Here is a 21516-nt window from a genome sequence, read left to right as displayed (position 1 = left end):
ACTTGAGGTGTACATGACTTGATATATGTATACGTTATGAAACTATTACCGCAATCAAGCTAATTAACACATCTATTACCTCACCTCACTACCTGTGTGTGTGTGTGTCTGTGTGTGTGTCTGTGTGTGATGAGAACACTTTAGATCTACTGTTTTAGCAAATTTCAAGTATACTATACAATATTACTACCTATAGGTACCATGCTGTACATTAGCTCCCCAGAACTTCTTCATCTTATAACTGAAAGCATGTACCCTTTGACCAACACCTCCCTGTTTTCCCCACCCACTGTCTGGTAATCACCAGTCTACTCTCTGTTTCTGTGAGTTCAGCTTTTTTAGATTTCACATATAAGTGAGATAAGGCAGTATTTGGCTTCTTGAGTCTGGCTTGTTTCACTTAGCATAATGTACTCTAGGTTCATCTATGTTTTACAAATGACTGAATTTTCTTTTGTGTGTGTGGCTGAATAATATTCATGTGTGTGTGTACAAAACCCACATTTTCTTTATCCATTCATCCATCAATACACATTTAGATCATTTCTGTATCTTAGCTGTTGTGAATAATGCTGCAGTGAACATGGAAGTGCAAATATCTCTTCAAGATACTGATTTCATTTCCTATGAATATATGCCCAGAAGTGGGATTGCTGGGTCATATGGTAATTGTTTTAATTTTTGGAGGAAACTTCATACTGTTTTCCATAATGATTGTACCAATTTACATTCCCACTAGCAGTCCACAAGGGCTCCATATTCTCCACATCCTCACCAACATTTGTTATCTCTCTTTTTTTTGGTAACAGCCAGGCTAGCAGGTGTCAGGTGATATCTAATTGTGATTTTGATTTGCATTCCCTGATGATTAGTGATGTTGAGCACCTTTTCATATAACTGTTAGCCACTTGGATATCTTCTTTGGGAAAATGTCTATTCAGGTCCTCTGCCCATTTTTAATTGGATTATTTTTTTGTTTGGTTTTTACTTGTATGAGTTCCTTATATATTTTGGGTGTTAACCTATTATCAGATATGTGGTTTGCAAATATTTTCTTTCATTCTGTAGGTTGCATTTTCATTTCATTGATTATTTCTTTTGCTGTGCAAAAGCTTTTTGGTTTGATGTAGTCCCACTTGTTTATGTTTTGCTTTTAAAGACCAAGCCAGTTGTCATATAAAATGTCCCACATTGTGGATTATCTGTTTCCTCATGAAGTCATTTACCTGATATTGCTTGTAAAATGGAAGTCAGATATTAGAGCTTGACTAAATTCAGGTTAAATATGTCATCAGTGTATTAAATATTACATCATGACAAAAGCATAGAGTGGTGAGTTGTTCTAACATCTGTGATGTAATTTGATCACCTGGCTAAGGTGTAACCCCAAGTTTGTGTTTGGGGAGTAATTAATAGGGTTATACTTTGGCATCTTGCAAAAGCCCTATTGCTTATTAATTTTTCACTTAATGGATTTAGAATCTGTTGAGAATTTTTGCCTGAATTAATTATTTCATTAGGATTTGTGAAATAAAATGTACATTGCTGATTACCCTCTTCAATGATCAATTTCCAATTTTCTCCAAGCAGTTTTTCCAATCTTAGATATGTTCTTTGAAATGTAAAAGGTCAAAAGTCCAAAATTTTTAATATCATAGTTTATTGTAATGGAAGAGTAGTAATTTTCCACTTTCTTTTGTCTTTTCAGCAAAATGGAAATTCAACTTTTTATAGGCCAATTGTTGAATCCTTTGAGGAAGCACCTCTACATGTTATGGTTTTCACTTACTTGGGATATGGAATTGGAACGCTGTTTGGCTATCTCAGAGATTTTTTGAGAAACTGGGGAATAGAAAAATGCAATGCAGCCATAGAGAGAGAAGAGCAAAAAGTACGTATGAACACCTCCCTGGGTCTATGTCAATGCCAATTCTTCTATAAAGTGTTTTCACGAGTGGTGATGTGTGTACAGATCATAAAAAGAGTGATACACTCAGGAACTATCCAGGGTAAATTCTGTTCCCCTGCACCCCATAAACCCCAAAACATTTCCTGTGTATTCACGCACTTGTTTTTTTACAAACATTTATTGAGCAACTACTATTTGCCAGACTGAACTAAAGGTTTTCTTGTACATTATCATATTTAATTTTTATAACAATCCCATGATATAGACATTAGAATAGCATTTTAAAGGTGAAAAATCAAAATATAAGAGTGAGGACACGTGAGTGGAACCGTACTCTGGTCTTCTAGTTGTCAGTTGAGTATTATTTACATTCTATCCTGGAAGAGGAAAGTGTGTTTGAGTGAAATGTGGGACTTTTATTTCATCTAGGTGAGAGTTTCTCAACTTTGGCACTACTGACATTTCAGACTGGATAATTCTTTGATATGGGAGGCTGCCCTGTGCATTGTAGAATTTTTAACAGCATCCCTGACCTTTACCCACTAGATGCAATTAGCACTCCCCCACATACTTGTGACAATGAAAAATGCCTCCAGACATTGCCAAATTCCTCACAGAGTGCAAAATCACCCTGTGTAGAACCACTGATCTAGATACTTTCAATAATTAACCTATAAAAATCTACATCATCCCATTTTCACATAGAGCTAACAGGACAACCTGGAAAATATTAAGAGACCTGTGAGCAGCCTGCTTCCTTTTAACATGTTTTCCAAAATTGGTTCAAATGATTTATGATGCCATGAATCTCTTTTTCCTAAAACTTGCTTTGGAATACACGACTGTGGCCATAGATTATTCCACATGATGGAGCCTTGAACACATCAAGGCAAAGAACATAGGCAAGGCATGAACTTCAATATAATGAGAGAACTTCAAATCTTGTAACTTAGTGACTAGTACCCATGGTAAGCTAAACTCTTGTTACAGTAACATAACCATGAACAAATCATGTAGAACACTTATTTTGCAATTACCTTAAGTCAAGCCATCACCTTCAGAAGAAAATCAGGCCCAGCTTTATTATTGTACTCTCTCCTACCTTTAGCAAGTATTTGAGTATATGCTCTCTACCAAGTAATGGAGGCTAATAGAGAAGAAACTATAGGTCCTTCCATGAGAGAATTTGAAGTCTGGTGTGCAAAACAGACTCACCAGCAAAACAAATGATAAAAAGTGATGATGGGGTGGAAGGTGACAAAGGAAACAGGGATCTGTGCCCTGTGATTCTCTTAAGAAGTCAGGAAGGCATGATATTGGGGCTTGCATGGGGAGCAGGAGTTTGCCTAGTGAGCAAGGGTGAGAAGGAAGACACTCTCTGAAGAGGGCACTGCTTGTGTCAAAGCATTCATTAACTCACTAATCAGGTCAGGTTCGTTTGGAGCATGTATCTTGTGACAGGCACTGTATTACAGTCTTGGAATATAGGAATAACTAAGGCAGATAGTGGTTCTTGCCTTCAGAGAGTTAACCATTAAAAAAAGCAGTTGCAGTGGAATTTGATAAGAGGTACCATAGTGGTAAGTAGATGACATCAAGGAAGCAAAGAAGAGAAACATTTAACCTGAACTTGGTGTTCAGGGAAGACTTCTGGGAGGAAGAGAAAGGTAAATTGACATCTAAGGGCTGAAGAGTAAGTAATAAGGCAAAGGGTGAGGCAAGATGAGCTGGAAGGAGTCTTCAGGGAGAGGAAATATGGTGCAAAATGGCCCAGAGGTCAGAGAAAGCATTGTACGTTTAAGGAACCAATGAATTCTAATGACCAGAGTGTTGCGAGTGAGAGTGGGAGCATGTGGGGAGAAAGATTGCTTGAGAGGCAAGCAGGCACCATACTATAATGGGTTTTTATAAGCCATGGACATTTATTAGAACAATGGGAAGGCATTGAAGGATTTCAGGCAGAGGAATGCAGATTTGCAGATTAGAAAGATCATGTTCACTGCCTTATAAAAAATGGATTTACAGAACGACAATATAGGGGCCAAAAAAACCAGTTAAGAGGCTGAGGCAGAAGTCCAGTTTGAAAAAAAATATCTAGATGAGCCCTTGGGCTGGGACCAGGGTAGTGATAATAGGGATGGTGATAATAGACAAGGCCAAGAGAGGTTTAAGAGATGGAGTTAGGATTACTCAGCTATAAGAAAGAAGGAAACCATGCCCTTTGCAGCAGCATGGATGGGCCTAGAGATTATCATACTAAGTGAAGTAAGTCAGACAGAGAAAAACAAATATCATACGATATCACTTATATGTGGCATCTAAACAAATGATACAAATGAACTTATTTACAAAATAGAAATAGACTCACAGACAGAAACAAACTTATGGTTACCAAAGGGGAAAGAGCCAGTGAGGGATAAATTAGGAGGTTGGGATTAACAGATACACACTACTATATACAAAATAGATAAACAATAATGACCTATTGTGTAGCACAGGGAACTATATTCAATATCTTGTAATAACCTGTAATCTGAAAAGAATATATATATATATATATATATATATATATATATATGTATAACTGAATCACTTTGCTGTAAGCCTGAAACTAGTACAACTTTATAAATCAACTATACTTCAATAAAAAAAGAAAAGAGATGGAGTTAGGGATGATTGATTAGACTCAGGAAATTAGGGAGATGTACAAATCAAAGCCCACACTAGGTTTATGACTTGGACAACTGGGTACAAAGAAGGAGGTATCATTTATTGAGATGAAAAATAGAGAAGGAAGATCCAGTTGGAGGGAGAAAGTGGTCAGTTCACTTTTTGACAAGTTGAGTTTAAAGAACTGGCAGCTATAGAGGTCTAGACCTCCAGAGAAAAGTTTCGGATGCATATTGTGACATCTTTGGTATATCTGGAGTGTTATTAAATTAATCAAAGCCATAGAAGTGGAGTGGATGTGATCTCCCAGGGAAAGTCCATGGAAGAAAAAAAAGAAAGGCTGAGAAGAGGACAGAGAACTTTAGAGAAAATAATAGACGTTAGAGATGGAATTCCAATTCAAGACTAGAAACAATGTGACAATAAAAAGCCTTGTAATAGTTAGGGAAGAGATAATTTGTGCTTGAGTTGAGGAGGAGGCAGATGGAAGGTAGAAAAAGGAACTAATTAGAAAGACAGTTAGGAGGTAGAATCAACAAGTCTTGGTGGTTGAGTGTATGGAAAATAAGACAGAGGAGGAAACCAGGATAATCCCAAATTTCTACTTTGGTCAGAAATGAGAATGGTACTGGCATACCCGTCACTTGATTACTGAATCAGTAAGACTAAGTGAAATGAATAAAAAAAGAAAAATCTCCCTCCAAGAGAGCACTAAAAAATCACAGACCCAGAGCACCTGCTACCTCAATAGACTTCATTAATAATCAGAAGACACTAACAAGGAAAAAGACAACCCAGACAGATACAACGGTTCAACATTTTGCTTAAATTCTTCCTTTAACCCTTCAAAGGCAACTTTAGGGTTGAACTGCAATTTATTAAAGATCTCTAGATACGTTACTTTCTCAATGATGTCATGGCCCACCTTTGCTAAATCCAGAAAAGGATGTCAGCAAATATAATCAAAGGAATATCAAGCATCGTCAGAGATGTTAAAAACTTCAAGCACAACCACATGTCTCAATCCTGATGGCTTGATAGTAGGTTCAGCAAGACCCACTCCACGTAGCCCCAGCTGGTATAAAACATATCAGTTGCAATTACACATTCACATTAGATCCAGTTAGTCCCAGCACCCCTACAAGTAAATCCCAGACATTTCTGGCCCATCCCCAGAGATTTTTACTCACACATGAAACAAAGGGGGTTCAGCAAGTTGCAACTGTAGATTAAACTGTAAATCTCCAAATGTTTGCATGAAGTAAAACTTGCTCTTTTGCATCCACACTTGGCATTCTGAAACAACAGCAGGATTCACCCAGAGGGACTTTCTTCCGAGTGTTTTGAAGGATGGGGTCCATGAAGGTCACTGGGTATGAGATATGGTTTTGTCCAAAGCAAACCGACCGCCCAAGCACTGGGCTTCCTGTTTGGATCTGGGTGGGTCCAAAATGAAAGAGTTTCCCTGTGGTTTCCCATTAGCCAGCAGCTTGTAGGATGGGAATACTTCAATACCTTCAGTCTCTTCTCAACTAACAACCAACATAATCTTTTTAAACCTAAGTGGGTTCCCATGGTATCTCTGGCCAAAACCCCTTAATGCCTTCCCTTCTCACTCAGAGTAAGAGCCAGAACTAGCCAAGGTGTTATAGAATGAAGCCCCCTCTATGAGCCTTGTCACTCTTCTTCAAACACTAGTGCCTCCTTGCTCTTTTTGAAACACAGCCCACCCACACCTACCTCTTGGATTTCTCACTTGCCTTTCCCTCTGCCTGGAGTGGTCCTCCCTCAGGTATCAGCACGACTCACTCCCTCACTTCCTTGATTAAGTACACCAAGAAATCAACAGCTTTAAATGCAGCAGGAATCACTAGCAGTGGTATCCCCAATCTCCCCAACCAGGCTTGGTTCCAGATACCTTCTGGCTGCTTCTAAAAAGCAAATGCACCCTCACAAGGAATGAATATTTTCCATGACTGCATCTAGCATTAGAGTGTGTGTCATAGGTCAGGAAAAATCTCCAAAAGCAAAGTTTGAGAAATACTTTTTAAAATAAAACCATCAGTAAAATCAGATTACAGCCTCCTAGAGTGAGTCCTCAGGTCAACATTTCTTTGGATATATATAAATATACAAATATCCAAACACACACACACAATTTCTGATGTGTCATTAAAACGTTAGTCAAATCATTTTTATAGTTTTTTTACAATACAGACCTCTCTGCTTCCCTTAGCAAGAAGGAATCTGCAAAAGTAGATTTGTAGCAAGAATAGTAGCGAGGTTGATTGATCTCGTTAAGGTAGAGCTTTGCTAATGTCTATCAACTAGTGCTAAGCCAATGTGTGAAATGAATGGTTTATGACAAGCCCCTTCTCATGTCTTTTTTTCCCTTTCCTTTTTATTGTGGAAATAGCCAGCAAAAGCGATTTCTTTGTTCATCCTTCCTTTCTTTTTCATGCACTTATTTACACATATGCTCACTTGCACTTACCCTGTCCTTTCCTTAACATAAATGGGTTCATATCATACATAATGTTGTGTGACTGCCTTTTTTTTCACCTAACTATACGCTGGAGATCTTTACCATTTCCTCTTATGATTATTATTTGGGTACAATTTTTTGATGATGGTGATATTTGAATACTATCTTTTTTCCCTAGCCCATATTCTAATTAGTTATTGATGGCATATAGGAAAGCTCTTTATATTTTCATATTTTAAGTCAAATGCTGTCACCTTAGTTGTCACAGCTTCTCAGATAGTCGTACTGGAATTTCTTGTAATTTCCCACATGTGCCATGAAAAACTGTGTATTGTCTTTTGGTCTATTACAATAAACTTGTTATGTTACTCGAATCCCCTAGATTTATTTTTTGTCTACTCAAACTTATAATTTCAGAGAAATGTATATTAATGCCTTTCACTGTGTTTGTGGATTTGTTAGTCTTTTTTTTTTTTCTTATGTGTTTCAACGTAACTGTCAGGTACACAAAAGACCATGGCTCTTATAGTTCTTGGTGGATTTTTTTCCTTTTATCATGCTTTCACCTTGTACTCTATTTTGCCTGATATTAATATGTATATATCTGCTTTTTCTTCAAGAGTCATCTATTTTCAGTCTTCATCAATTTCAGAAATGTATGTCTCTTATGAGAAGCATATAGATTTATTTTTAAAACAAATGTGAAAGCTTCCGTATTTTAATAATATAACCTATGAACAATTACTTACTTGAACCATATGAAATTGCTATTTTTATAGGTCAAAAAGAGTCAAACTTCGGCAATTCCATATGGTTGAACCTAATATTTTAATTACTCATTTGCTTAAAATTATTCCTGCCATCTTTATATTTTACATTCACATTTTCTGTTGCTTATTTTTTATTTTAAAATTTTAATATTTCTCCTTTCATATTTTTGGTACATTTGATAGAGTTTTCTTTGTTCTGCATTTTTTTCTCCTTGTCCCTATTAGGAAGTTATATATAATATATCCCTCACTGGTTTTTTATGGTTCTCTTAGAATATTTAACACATATATTTAGACTTTAGTTACCATTATTTAATAACTAGAGTCTTCCCCTGACCAGGAGAAGAATTTAATAAAGTTTCACTTTCTTTCTTCCACATACCCATTCTCCACGTTGTCATTTATTTGTGAATTTTTAGTTTTTGTTTCTTTATACTACAAATATAACACTACTTGGGTTAAACCATATTCCATCAGTTTCTTCACTCACTATTTTTTCTGGCATCTGTCTTCCTCCATAGTTATTTCATTGTATTATTGAAGTGCATGCTCAATTATTATAGAAAATGGAGTTAAACTCAAGACTCCTTACATATATTGGAAAGTTTTTACTTGGATTTTCACATTTGTTTGCTGGCTTGGCTGATTATAGGATTTTAAGTTCAAAATAATTTTCCCTCATACTCTTTTCCACCATTGTCACCTAAGAAAAGTCCAAAGCCGTCTAATTCATATTCCCTTATCTATAAACTGCCTTTCTCCCTTCTCTGAAGCCTTTTGAGATTCTTCCCTTTGACTTCTGAAATTTAACCAGGATGTAGCTTGGCATGGGTTTTCCTTATTTGCTCTATTCAGGACCTGATAGACTATTTACGTCGTCGTAGGATTCAAAACTTCCTTCCTCTCTGGAACTTGCCCCTCCTTCTCCTCCTTTTTTTTTTAACTTCCTTTTCCTCCTCTTTCACCTCATCTCCTCCTTCCTTCAATCTTGCAAATCCTTCTAGGGAGATATTAGACCTTCTGAATCTGTCCTTCATACCTCTTGACTTTTCCTTCATATTTTCTTTTCTGTGTCCTGGAATGATCAGTCAACTGACTATGCTAGTTTATTAATTTACTTCTCAGCTGTGTTCATTGTACTTTTGAACATTTAATTTTTTAAAAGGATCCATTGTTTTGTTGTGTCTTTCTAAACACGTTACTTACATATTTTTCAATTCTTTTTCTGTTTGCTCTATGAAGTCTTTTCACTAAATGTCAGCTCTGCTTATTGAATTTGGTGCCTCTTATTGTGCTAGTTTTCCTGTAATAGTGATGACATTTTGTTTTACACTCATTTTTTAATTTAGGAATCCTTATTTGCTTACACATTCACCTGTCTTGAGTGATTGTAGAAAGAAAATGGAATGTGCTGCCTGGACCAGGGGCTTGTGTTCTTGCCGTGTGGTCTCCCCACCTCTCTACAGTGGGGTCTTGTTCTTCCAGTCAGTTCTTGCTGCCCATCACGGTGCTTTGTGCTGTGGACAATGCAACTGCTTCTTACTTATTAACCCAATAAAAGAAGAACAAAGAGATATTGCTTCATTAATCACCCAGGGTATCAACTTCTTGTAGTTATCGACTCTTGGCTTTAAGGATCCCTACAGTTAGTGTATGTCTATACCAGTCTTCTCTGTAAATATTTTAGAGCTATGGTTTCCTGTGGTCTTATTTCTGCATTGAGCAGATCTTATTTATGTTCTATCTTTTGTGATCCTTCAATATTTCTGATTCATTGATGATTTATAAATTTATAAATTTATTTTGGTTTTTAAGTATCTACTTTTTGTCATTTCACAGAGCTTTTAGATGATTGGTAGAATACATACAAGCACTGAATCTGCCATCTTTATTCAACCTTCCTCTAATTTCTTAATAAGAAAAATTAAATTTAGCCATCCTTACTTTGTGTTTCTCATACTTCAAAGAACTGTCTATAATACAGTTACCCTTCCCAACAAAAAGGAAAACACAAACATATTTTATTATTATTCTGAGCTCAACCCTGGTAGGAGAAACAGCTGTTTCTCAAGAGGAAATAATGATAAAAAATGAAATATTAGGTGAGAACAGAAGCATCAATGTAGGCACAAATGAAAAACTATGTTTGATAATGATTCTTTCTCTCTCTACAAATCCATGATCCTATTTGCTACTGAATGGGCAAGTAGTTAAATCAAAAAAAGAAGGGATATGCTTCCAAATTTGTAGTATTTTTTACAATGTGCCATGGATATGTTCTCTTCAATCCCTTTTAAATACCTATCCCTGCAGCATGATTTATTCAAAAGAGCATTGGTTATAGAACTGGGTACAAATCCCAATCCGTCCACTCAGATTTTCTGACTTTCTGTTGAATTGTCTATAAAAGTAAGATTGATATATCTATAACACTTGGAAAATGATAAGGTACGCTACAAGCTTAACAGTGGAAAAAGAAAGAATGTCATATTGTAGGAGAAACAAAGGCACTTTTGTGGCTGCCTTATTAGGTTTTGTTCAACCATCCTATATCCTGCTCCCAAAAATGACTATGTCCTTGTGGCCTGGGGTTCACTCTCACATTTAGCCTTTTGCGTCAGGAAGAAAAATATAGTGAGTAGGCCATGTGACGAGTTAAATCTTCAGCTAGATAAGGATACATCCCATTGCAGTGCTTCTGTTTTTTCAATATCTAGTCCAGTTTCATTTTTTGGTATAATTACAAAACTGTGGGAGGCTTACCTGAGACTAGAAGACAGTGACCTTTGGAAGGCATTGACTGCTCCTGAAGAAACCTCACTGGTGCTCAAAGGAATGGGTTGGGGTGAAAATACACCCACACAGAGGCAGGAAGATCACCGGTGCTGAGGAATAGGAGAACTGTACCCTCAAAGCAGGCCTTCTTCTCTGGACCAGATCTTTTTTTTATTTTATTTCATACTGGAGTATGGTTGATTAACAATGTAGTGTTAGTTTTGGGTATACAGCAAAGTGATTCAGTTTTATACATATACATGTATCTGTTGTTTTACAAATTCTTTTTCCACTTAGCTTATTACAGAGTATTGAGCAGGGTTCCCTGTGCAATACAGTGGGTCCTTGTTGGTTATCTATTTTAAATATAGCAGAGAGTACATGTCAATCCCAAACTCCCAATCTATCCCTCCCCTCAACCGTTCCCCCCTGGTAACCGTACGTTAGTTCTCTAAGTCTGTGAGTCTGTTTCTGTTTTGTAAATACGTTCTGTGTCTTTTTTTTTCTTTAGATTCAGCATATAAGCAATATCATGTGATATTTGTCTTTCTCTGTCTGCCTTACTTCACTTAGTATGATCATCTCCAGGTCCATCCCCGTTGCGGCTAATGGCATATTCTTGAATTCTAAGAAGGTTCCCAAGTTCAATTCTCCCTCTCGGGAACACTGGGATTCGTTGTCTCCAGCACTCATTTGGGGACTTGTATTTTGCTGTCATTTTTGTTACTTTTATTTGTCACAGGTTTTACTTCCCCCCCTAAAAGGTAAGTTCTTTGGAGGTGGAGGACTCACAGAGTTATTTGTGGACCCCACCCAACCCCTTACCCAAGAACCTTGCTCAAAATATTTGATGGAATATTTTCATGGCTCCTCCACGTCTTTTAGTGTCAGTTGCAAATGAACTACAAAAAGCAAGAGACCAAAGGTAAACTTCTGCCTCTGTTATAACAGGATTTTGTGCCGCTGTATCAAAGCTTTGAGAATTTTTATACACGGAACCTTTACATGAGAATCAGAGACAACTGGAACCGGCCCATCTGCAGTGCCCCAGGGCCTCTGTTCGATGTGATGGAGAGGGTGTCAGATGACTACAACTGGACGTTTAGGTGAGGCAGCCACCTGGAGGGGCTTGGTTAAAAGAAATCCTTTCAAGGAAATTCTAGCATGGGCACCAGATTACAAATCTGAAAAAAACACAAAGCAATAGAACAGCTGCTCTTCCATCATTCAGCCCTTTGCAAGCCCTCATGATGCCAACGGGAGAAGTCACAGTAATTAAGTTGCCAAGTGCAGCTTACCTGTATTGCGATTAAAGAGGAATCAGTGGCAGAAGTTGCAGGATACGCAGAGCCAGCCGGGGAGAGTCCTTTTCAGCTTTATTGACAAATTGTACCCTCCTACTTCCTGCTGAGGGAGCCAGTGATGGCCATGGCTCTTCCTGATTTAGAAAGTCCTTGCTGAAATTTAAACCAGAGCACAGATGTCACGAAAGCAAGCACCCAAGACAAATCAGGGCTGAGTAATACTCCATGGCCTGGAAACCTTTTCCTAATTCTCTGTCCAGCTTCATTATGAGGTGACTCTCCTCTAAGGACAAATCATTTTGTGGTGACAACAAGGCAAATCAAAAAGAAAAGATGTGACTTGGGCCAAACTCAAGGTCTCTTTGTGAGAGTCTTTTCTGGGGCGCTAGGATGATATTAAATGAGAAAGCCCTTTGTGTTCACCTTCTCTTCTCTCTGCAGATTTACTGGAAGGATCATCAAAGATGTCATCAATATGGGTTCCTATAACTTCCTTGGCCTGGCAGCCAAGTACGATGAATCTATGAAAACAGTAAAGGATGTTTTAGAGACGTATGGCCTGGGCGTGGGCAGCACCAGACATGAAATGGGTATGTACATTCACTATTTTGAAATATTTTTCCAGTTGGGTCTCAGATTCCTTGTGGCTACTTCTCAAATCTAGATCATATCTAGACTGTGTGCCTCAAAATGCTGTTATAAAAAGGAAAAGGTATATAACGGTCTTTTTGGAAATTTCACACATTATGCTCTTACTAGGCAGTTATTAAAGATTTTAATTCTCCAGAGTAAAAAAAAAAAAATTGTTCTTTCCTGACCACATTATCTAAAAAAACAGCTATAATGTTTCTTCCATCTGGTCCTTTTCTGGGTCTTTTTTTCTTCCACGTTTCTTTTTAACAGCTTTTTTGAGTTATAATTGCTATTCAAAGAAAACCATTGTACTTATTTAGTATATATAATTTAATGAGTTTGGACATATGCATATACCTGTGAAACCATCACCACAATCAAGGTGATAAACATATCCATTACCTCAGAAAGTGTCATATCGCCCTCCTTTTTATGGTAAGAATGCTTAAATGAGATCGATCCTTTTTTCTATTTTTTCCCCTAAATAAAATTTTATTTTATTTTTACTTATTGAAGTAAAGTTGACTTATAATATTATATTAGTTTCAGGGGAAACCCTAGTAATTCTGTATTTAGAGATCTACCCTTTTAACAAATGTTCAAGGGCACAGTACAGAATTGTTCCAGGAACTGTGTGATAGGGCAGGTCTCTAGAACTTACTCGTCCTGTATCACAGAAGCTTCGTACCCATTGAACAACAACTTCTCCTTTGGATTTGGCTCTTTCTCCCACTTTTCTTAATGATGCCTATCACTGATCTTGCTTTTGTACTTGTATATTGCCCGTCTCTGCTCCTGCAACATAAGCTCCATGAAGGGAGGAATGGGTCTTATTGTCTTGTGTTGAATGAATGAATGAATGAATGGTGAATGAATTAATGAATGGGAAAGATGAAATGGACTGCCTATTTTTTTTTTTTTTTTTTTGCAGTACGCGGGCCTCTCGCTGTTGTGGCCTCTCTCGTTGCGGAGCACAGGCTCCGGACGCACAGGCCCAGCAGCTGTGGCTCACGGGCCTAGCCGCTCCGCGGCATGTGGGATCTTCCCAGACCGGGGCACGAACCCGTGTCCCCTGCATCGGCAGGTGGACTCTCAACCACTGTGCCACCAGGGAAACCCAGGACTGCCTATTTATTTCTTTTTTAGCTGAAACATTTTTCTCTTAGAGGAGTAAGATCTTTGAGAAGGAAACTTCTGCTCACCTCACTTCCGGGAGGATGAGCAGAGCAAGCTTGTTCCTGTGGCCTGCTTCGCTCTTCCTGGCCCACTGTCTTCTCCTATATTATCTCATGTGTTCCTCACAAAGCCCCATGCTGTGCAGGGCAGCACAGGTGGTGTTACTCCCATCTTCCAGAGGAGAAAACTGAGGACCACAGTGACTCAGTGATGTGCCCATGGTGGCCAGTGACCCATCCTAACTCCCGGGGTTGCTCAGCTTTCCTACTAAGCAGTTTCCCAACCAGGATAATATATGCAGAGCTCACTAGGTCAGTTTCAGGCCTAAGAATCAGAGGTAAATCTGTTAAAAATGGATTTTCCATTCATGAAAAATGAGCCGCATGCCTCTCTCAGATAACCCCTTGGCAGAAGGCCTTTAAAAACATGTAATTATTCAGACCTGTGCAATAAATAGCCATTCAGATTGAACAAAATCACCTTCTTATCCACATAGCCAGTAAATACTTAATTAAAACTCCAGAGTGTATAAGTAGTTGCCCAGATTTCTTAGGAAAGACACGGTATCTTTATTTTGATGCATGAGGGCTGGAGAAATAAGAAGGGAGTGAAAGAAAGTTTCTACTCCTTTAGAAGAGCTGGGTCACCCACAGGACCCCACTTGGAGGTGGGACCGAGACTGGAAGGACACACCCATCAAAAGAGACACAGAGGCAGCAACCTTTGGGGATGTTGCCTCTGGTGCTGGTGACACCAAATACAAGGGTTGTTCATCAGGAAACACACTCCTGAAGGTGAGGACCCCCAACTCACTGAGACAGAACAGTCCCCAGTCACAGCACCAGAAACTAAAGAGAGGCAGCCTGACACAGGTGATGGTTTGCTCCCAGTAAAGACAGATACAGAATAAGGGTCCCTGATTCTGCAGACTCAACAAACCCAGAGAAACCAGGCAGAGATGAAGATCCCTGTTTGGACTGCCTACAGCCTACATGCTTTCTCCACCTACTCATCCTTCTGAATCACTGGGCTTTTAATATTTACTTGCTTCATTGTGAGCTCTCCAGCTCAAGCTCTAGGAAGATTTTAACAACTTCCAAGGAAACAGTGAGACAGCAAGGTAAAAACCACCCACAGTAATTTTAGGCAAATAGAAGAACTGAAAACAAGAATATAAGCAGTCCAAAAATAAATGAATAAACAGGGTACATCTGAAAGTCTTCTGCAAGGTAAATAGTAACCTGAACATAGCAGTCAAGAATTGGTAATATAGTTGTTGTTCATTTTAACGTCTTTATTGGAGTATAATTGCTTTACAATGGTGTGTTAGTTTCTGCTGTATAGTTTTGAATGCCATTTACTTCAAGATATACAAGTAACTTTTGGAAAATGTATACTACATAGTCTTAAGAAAATATTTAACAGGGCCAATGGACTAACAGTGAAACTTTGGTAATATAGAGGCTTAAGAATTTTTAGTAACCAAAATAGCTTCTTGAGGAACCCAAAGTAAATGTTTAGGGACGTTTAATCACTTAAAATACTTCCTAGAGCTTTTAAAAGTAGTTTCCAATGTTCCAGGGGGAAAAGAACACAGAAATCATATTCCAAAATAGGAAAAATCAGTGAAAAAGAAATCAAGAAGAAACACATAAAATATAGTAAAAGGGACTTCCCTGGCGGTCCAGTGGTTAAGACTCTGCACTTCCGATGCAGGGTGGGCGAGCATTCGATCCCTGGTCAGAGAACTAAGGTCCCACATGCTGCACAACATGGCCCAACACAAAAAGTCACAAGTAAAAAATAAATAAATAAAAATAAAATATAGTAAAAAGATAAAAGATCACGTTTTATTTTTACCAAAAATATATAACTAGAACATATTTGCCTACTAGAAGCAAAAGACTGAGATTTGGCCAAAAACTAAACTCAGTTATGTGCTTTAATCAAAAATAAATACAACTAAATTAAAGTTATTCCAAAGGATGAAAAGAAGAAAGATAGGTCCCAGCCAGGCACCTGGTTCCACCTCCCCATTGTAACCAACAACAAAGTACCCTCAGTGCCCAAGAGGGAGGTCAATTCAGTGGAAGGAGTGGCAAAAAGTGCCCTAGAGTAAGGTTGTTTGCCAAATCTACACCTGCAAATGTTAAAACTAGGCCCAAAATAGAGCTGGAAATGACACATTTCCAGACAGATATGTACAGAATTTTAAGTGATATTTTAAGATGTAAAATGATGTGCTGCTGTTTATTTTCCTGTACAACTAAAAGATAGCAGAATATGGAATTAGGGGAGGCTTTGACCCTCTTGTGGGTGGATTTAACATTTCACATGCTGATATGGGTGGGATGATTTTCCTTTTCATACATCCTAAATATGAGACAGAGTGAAATGGCAAATCGGAGTCATCATCAAGCATTTTAAATATCTGACACATTTTAAATTCCTATCTTCTATACTCGTGTGGGTTTTTGTTAGAATGCTCCTTGATCCAGGCTGTCTCCCTGAAACTGCATGCCTTATATGTGACATCTTTGGTAATTACAACTTAGTTTTGTTTTTTTTTAAATAATGTTGTTACTGTGTTGTGAAAGATTAGAAATGTTTTAGTTTAGGTGTGTGTGACATTACATTGTGAATTAGGGACCTCTGGAGTGAACAGCCTATCAAGTGTTGAAACTGGTACTCTTTAAGCTGGTTTGCCTTCAAATTTTTAGCTGCAAAGTCTGTAGGTTAACTCTCTTAGCTGAAAAATGCTAGAATAACTACTATAATTTGTTTAGAAACAGATTCTAAAACTACACGGATGTTTAGATTTTTAGCACTAGGATTGAGAATTGTGTAAAAATTGTTCATAATGTCTGAATAGTAACATCAAACAATCAGTAGTATCTTCAGGAATTCCCTGGCGGTCCAGTGGTTAGGACTCAGCACTTTCACTGCCAAGACGCAAGTCTGATCCCTGGTCAGGGAACTAAGATCCCACAAGCTGCTTAGCCTGGCCTAAATAAATAAGTAAATAAAATGAAAAAAACAATCAGTAAAACTTCATTATGCAAGGTATTTCTATATATGATCTTTGAGTTTCGTTACTTGAAAGAACTATTTAATTTTGCTGTACGTGGAAGGTGTTTGTTTGAATATATTGATTTAACAATGGAAGACATTCATGCAGCCACCCCTTACGCAAAGTCAATGCAGAATTGCTTGTTTTTCCTTCATATGAATTAGCTTCAAGTGAAGAATAAACTGAAATTTAAACATAAATAAACAAACAACCTAAAGGTGTGGTGCAAATGTAAACAGAAAGAAAGCAGAAGTTAAGCTTAATGTATGAATTATTAAACATAAGGAGAGATTCACCTTATAAAAATTATGTGGAGAGCCCATAATGAAGATTGATGCAACTCTTATAGCCTCTGTGCATTAAGTAACACAGCAGAGACACATATGGCTCTTTATTTTTCTATACAAACTGGAAATTAGTAGGACAATGAATTATGGGAGGCTTTAAAAATCATATGGGTCAACTTAACATACTTGATTAAAAACAAAAGTGAGAAAAATAAAAAGTGAAATAGTGATAGGAAACCCTAAGTTCCTCCCAGGCCTTGAAAAATGAAGAAGACAAAAAAATAAGCAAATAAAGACACAGAAGACATTAACAATGTAATTGTTGAGTTTAGTTTAATATTTATATATTGAATGCTGAACCTTAAAACATATTACCAGTAGACAATATGTTTTTAAATATTTATTGAATTTTCATATAAATTTACTATATATTATGCACAAAGAAAACCTCACTGAATTCCAAAAAGTGAAATCTACATAGGTCACGTTCTTGGACCACTGTGAAATAAAGCTAAAAATTAATATCAAAATTAGAAATGAACCATTTTTAAAAATCACTTGAAACTTTTAAAGCTCTCTCATAAGTAACTCTTGAATCAACAGGGAAATTAAGTTACAGTTACATCATGTTTAGAAACTAACAATTATGAGAACACCATAGGATCCAACTAGTTGTGTACTCAGAGGAAAAGGTGTATTCTTACTTTACTAAAGAAGTAAGATTGAAACTAGTAAACTAACAACCAATGGAGTAAGGAATAAAAGGAAAGCAAAAGTATTGTACTATTAAAGATATAAACAGGAACTTATAAATTAGAGAAGAGTAATTTCTATTGGGCTGAGTCACCTAAATTTTAATAAGTCACTAGAGGTGATTCTGATGACCAGCCAGAGTTGACAACCACTAAGCTAGCATAACCCTGATCCCAAAAGTTGACAAATGAGCATTTAATAAAAGGAAAATTCTAAGACAATATTACTTGGGAAAAAAATTATACAAGAAATTGACATTGCAAATTCAACAGTGTAGTCAAACAACATGATACCATGATCAAGTAGTTCTATGCAGGGACTATAAGGATAGTGAGTTCAATAAAAAAATTTGTAACCTTGAAAAATCCAAGAAGGAAAACATATGATTATCTTGATAGATGTCACTAAAACATTTATAAAATTCAGTATCCATTCCTTATAAAACTTTTAATAGAATAAAAATAGGAGATTCTTGAATGGAGTAAAAAATATCTACTTCAAACAATGAGACTTGTACTACACTTTGTGATGAAACTTCTAGTTACTAGAAGCTTTCACTTTGAGTCAGGGAAAATATGAAGATGTGTTTTTACCACCATGTTAATATCCTTTGGAAGTACTAGGCAATATAATTATTCATTTATTTTTTACTCCTTACATCAATAAATATTTATTGAATAACTACCATGTGACAAAATAAGAAATATATGTGCAATAAAAGGATAGGTGAACTCATCATTATTTGCAGACGATCTGGTTGTTCCTTTCTCTATTTTTTAAAACATGATCTGTGAGTAGTAAAATGATCCTCAGAAGGGGCTGTTCTTGAGGCCACTGTAGAGATGAGGGGCTGCTGAACAGGAGGGACAGAGTTTTAGTACACTTTCTTCCATTTTACATATTAAACTATCAAGAATTTATTAGAAATAATAAACATTTAATAAAGAATTCAATAAAGAGCTACATTCAAAAACCACTAATTTTTAAAATTCAGGAAGTCTATAATCAACAATCAATAAGAGGATATACTGGGGAAAATAATATTATTAGTAAATATGAGGAAAAATGGCACAGACCTAAGGAATAAGCTTATTTTGAAAATGTTTAGAACCTATTTGAAGAAAACTATAAGATTTTTATAAAAGACCAAAAATAATACTTGAAAGAAACAGAGAGAGACACCAATATCCTAGAAGGGAATGGCTCAGTATTACAATTCGATCAAATTTTCCTTAAAATGAATATGTAAATTGAACACAATCCAGTGACATTAATAGACAAGACAGGTGGTGGGAGGTCTCAACCGAAAGTCTAGAGACAAACACAATTTGGTCCACTCATCTGTATATAAAAAGAGCAACATTTCAAATCATCTAGAAGAGGATCAATTATATCACAATTAGTTTTGTGATAACTGGCTGATCATATAAGGAAATAAGCCAGATTCGTATCTCACACATTGTATCTAGGTAAGTTACACTTAGGTAAATTGCAAATGCATTTGCAATTGCAATGCAAAAACAAAAGCAATCACCACCAGAAATAACTATATAAATAAAATTGAAACTTTGTGAATGACTAAATGGATGAATGAATGAACAAATGAACAGAGTAAAACTACTCAGACAATTCAAATACAAGATGCACTTGTGTGTGTTCCTTGGTAAGGGCCCTGCTAGAAATGTCAGACTGCAGCTTCCTTGATGTGAGCAATGCTTGTGTCTTAGTCCATTTGGGCTGATAGAACAAAATACCACAGACTGAGTGACTTATAAACAACAGAGTGTATTCCTCACCTTTCTGGAGGCTGAAAGTCCAAGATCAGGGAGCTAGCATGGTCAAGCGGGGCCTCTTCTGTGTTACAGACTTCTCCTTGTATGTGTCCTCACATGGCAGAAGGGGTGGGCTAGCTCTTTGGGCCTCTTTTGTAAGGGCGCTAATCCTATTTATGAGGGCTCCATCCTCAAGACCTAATCACCTCCCAAAAACCCCACCTCCAAATGCCATCGTTTAGGACATTAGGTTTTCAATATATGAATTTGGGGGGACACAAACATCCAGACCACAGCAGCCTCTTCTCTAGCTTGTCACTCCTGATCACCCCTCCATTCTACAACCCATAATGACCTCCAGTCTCTCCAGCAAAACTCACCTCACCTGGCAAGATACCCTCTTACACAGCAGGGATGCATTTTAAATGATGCCCAGGCTCACTCCTAGCAACACAGGCCACTCATGTCCATGGAAAACAGGCACTCTCCCTGTTAGGAGAGACAGCTTGCTCCCAACCCAACCAGTAGCTACAGCTGTTTGCCCTTCAGATTTCACAAGCCTAACTCAGACAGTAGTCTACTGTGTATTCACACTCCAGGGAACCAGAGAAAGCTCTCCCAGAAACATGGAGGGAAAAGATCCAACAAAATGAAAAATTTAAACTGCTGTACAAAACAAAACAAACAAACAAACAAAAACCAACAACAATGTCAACAAAGTTAAAAGTCAAAGAACAAAATTAGAAAAAATTATTCACTTATATTTAACAAATTGTTAATATTCTTAACGTGTAAAGACGCTTACAAATCAAAAGGAAAAGAACATTCCAGTTTAAGAAGTGGGCCAAGATTTTGACAAAGTTCAAAACAGGCAAAACTACAGAGTAGGATAGTGTGATGTCCCTCAACCTTTTTTTTTCATTATCACTTCCTCTCATGATACTTTAATACCACAGATACACTATATATTTGTCTATGTAGTACATGGATATCTCTGCTTTACACATAAATAGAGTAAGATATTCCCCCTCCAAAAACCAATTTTCACCTCTTTGAGAGCAATATCACCCCTGTTTAGAATGCATATGTTACCTTTGGGGGAGGTGGATGGTGACCAAAGAGGGTAAAAAGGGACTTCCTGGAAGCTGTTCATATTGTTTTTTTTAACCTTGATACAGTTATGTGAGTTCACTTTATGAAACTTCATAGAGCTCCATATGTACAATTTGTTTCCCATTTTCTATTTATGTTCTAGTTTAAATGAAAATTTTACTTTTAAAAGTAGATCCAGTACATAAATGGACAATTAAGAAAAATAAATAAATATAAATGGGCAATGAGCTTGTGGAAAATAGTCTGCCCCTTAAATAATCAAAAAATTATTAAGACACAGAGTTACCATTTTCACCTAATTGGCAAAAGACAGAATATAATATCCCAAAGTTTCAAAGGAGTGAAGAAAAGGGCACCCTTATATACTATTGACAGAGTAAATTGCAGGGCAATTTGAAAATGTATCAACTGCTAGCCATTTAACTCAGCAATTCCATTTTGAGAAATTTTGCTTTGAAAATTTTGAGTAAGTATTCAATGATGTATGATCAAGAATAATCATTGCATTGTATTTGATAATAGAAAAATAGGGGAAATGAGGCGTTTCCAGCAAGGAAAGTGATTGAATATACTTGGTAGATCTGTTTAACATAATATTATTTAGCCATACAAAGTTATAATGTAGCTGCTCAGCACCATGATTTAGAGCAAAGGCTCTGGGATGAGGCTGCTGGGATTCAAATCCTAGTCCTTACTTTTAACTAGCTAGGACCTGAGATAAACTATTATATACACCTTCCTGGTCTTCAATTTTCTCTTCTGTAAAATGGAAAATACATTGCTAATGAACTTATATACG

General features: G+C 36.9%; 1 protein-coding gene across 1 annotated transcript in view; it reads left to right on the top strand.

The window, feature by feature from the left end:
• The window catches only part of SPTLC3 (serine palmitoyltransferase long chain base subunit 3), a gene marked incomplete at its 5' end in the record, with an annotated part of 139285 nt that overhangs the window by 22471 nt on the left and 95298 nt on the right, over positions 1–21516 (top strand). The window contains 3 exons of the mRNA XM_079720221.1: positions 1709–1891; positions 11561–11715; positions 12355–12503. Coding sequence (XP_079576347.1) covers positions 1709–1891; positions 11561–11715; positions 12355–12503 — 487 coding nt within the window. The remainder of the gene's footprint in view (positions 1–1708; positions 1892–11560; positions 11716–12354; positions 12504–21516) is intronic.

The sequence above is a fragment of the Hyperoodon ampullatus genome (assembly GCF_949752795.1).
Source record: "Hyperoodon ampullatus genome assembly, chromosome: 14".
Classification (NCBI taxonomy): Eukaryota; Metazoa; Chordata; class Mammalia; order Artiodactyla; family Ziphiidae; genus Hyperoodon; species Hyperoodon ampullatus.
The sequence above is the reverse complement of the archived record's forward strand: the minus strand, read 5'-3'. Positions and strand labels throughout refer to the sequence as shown.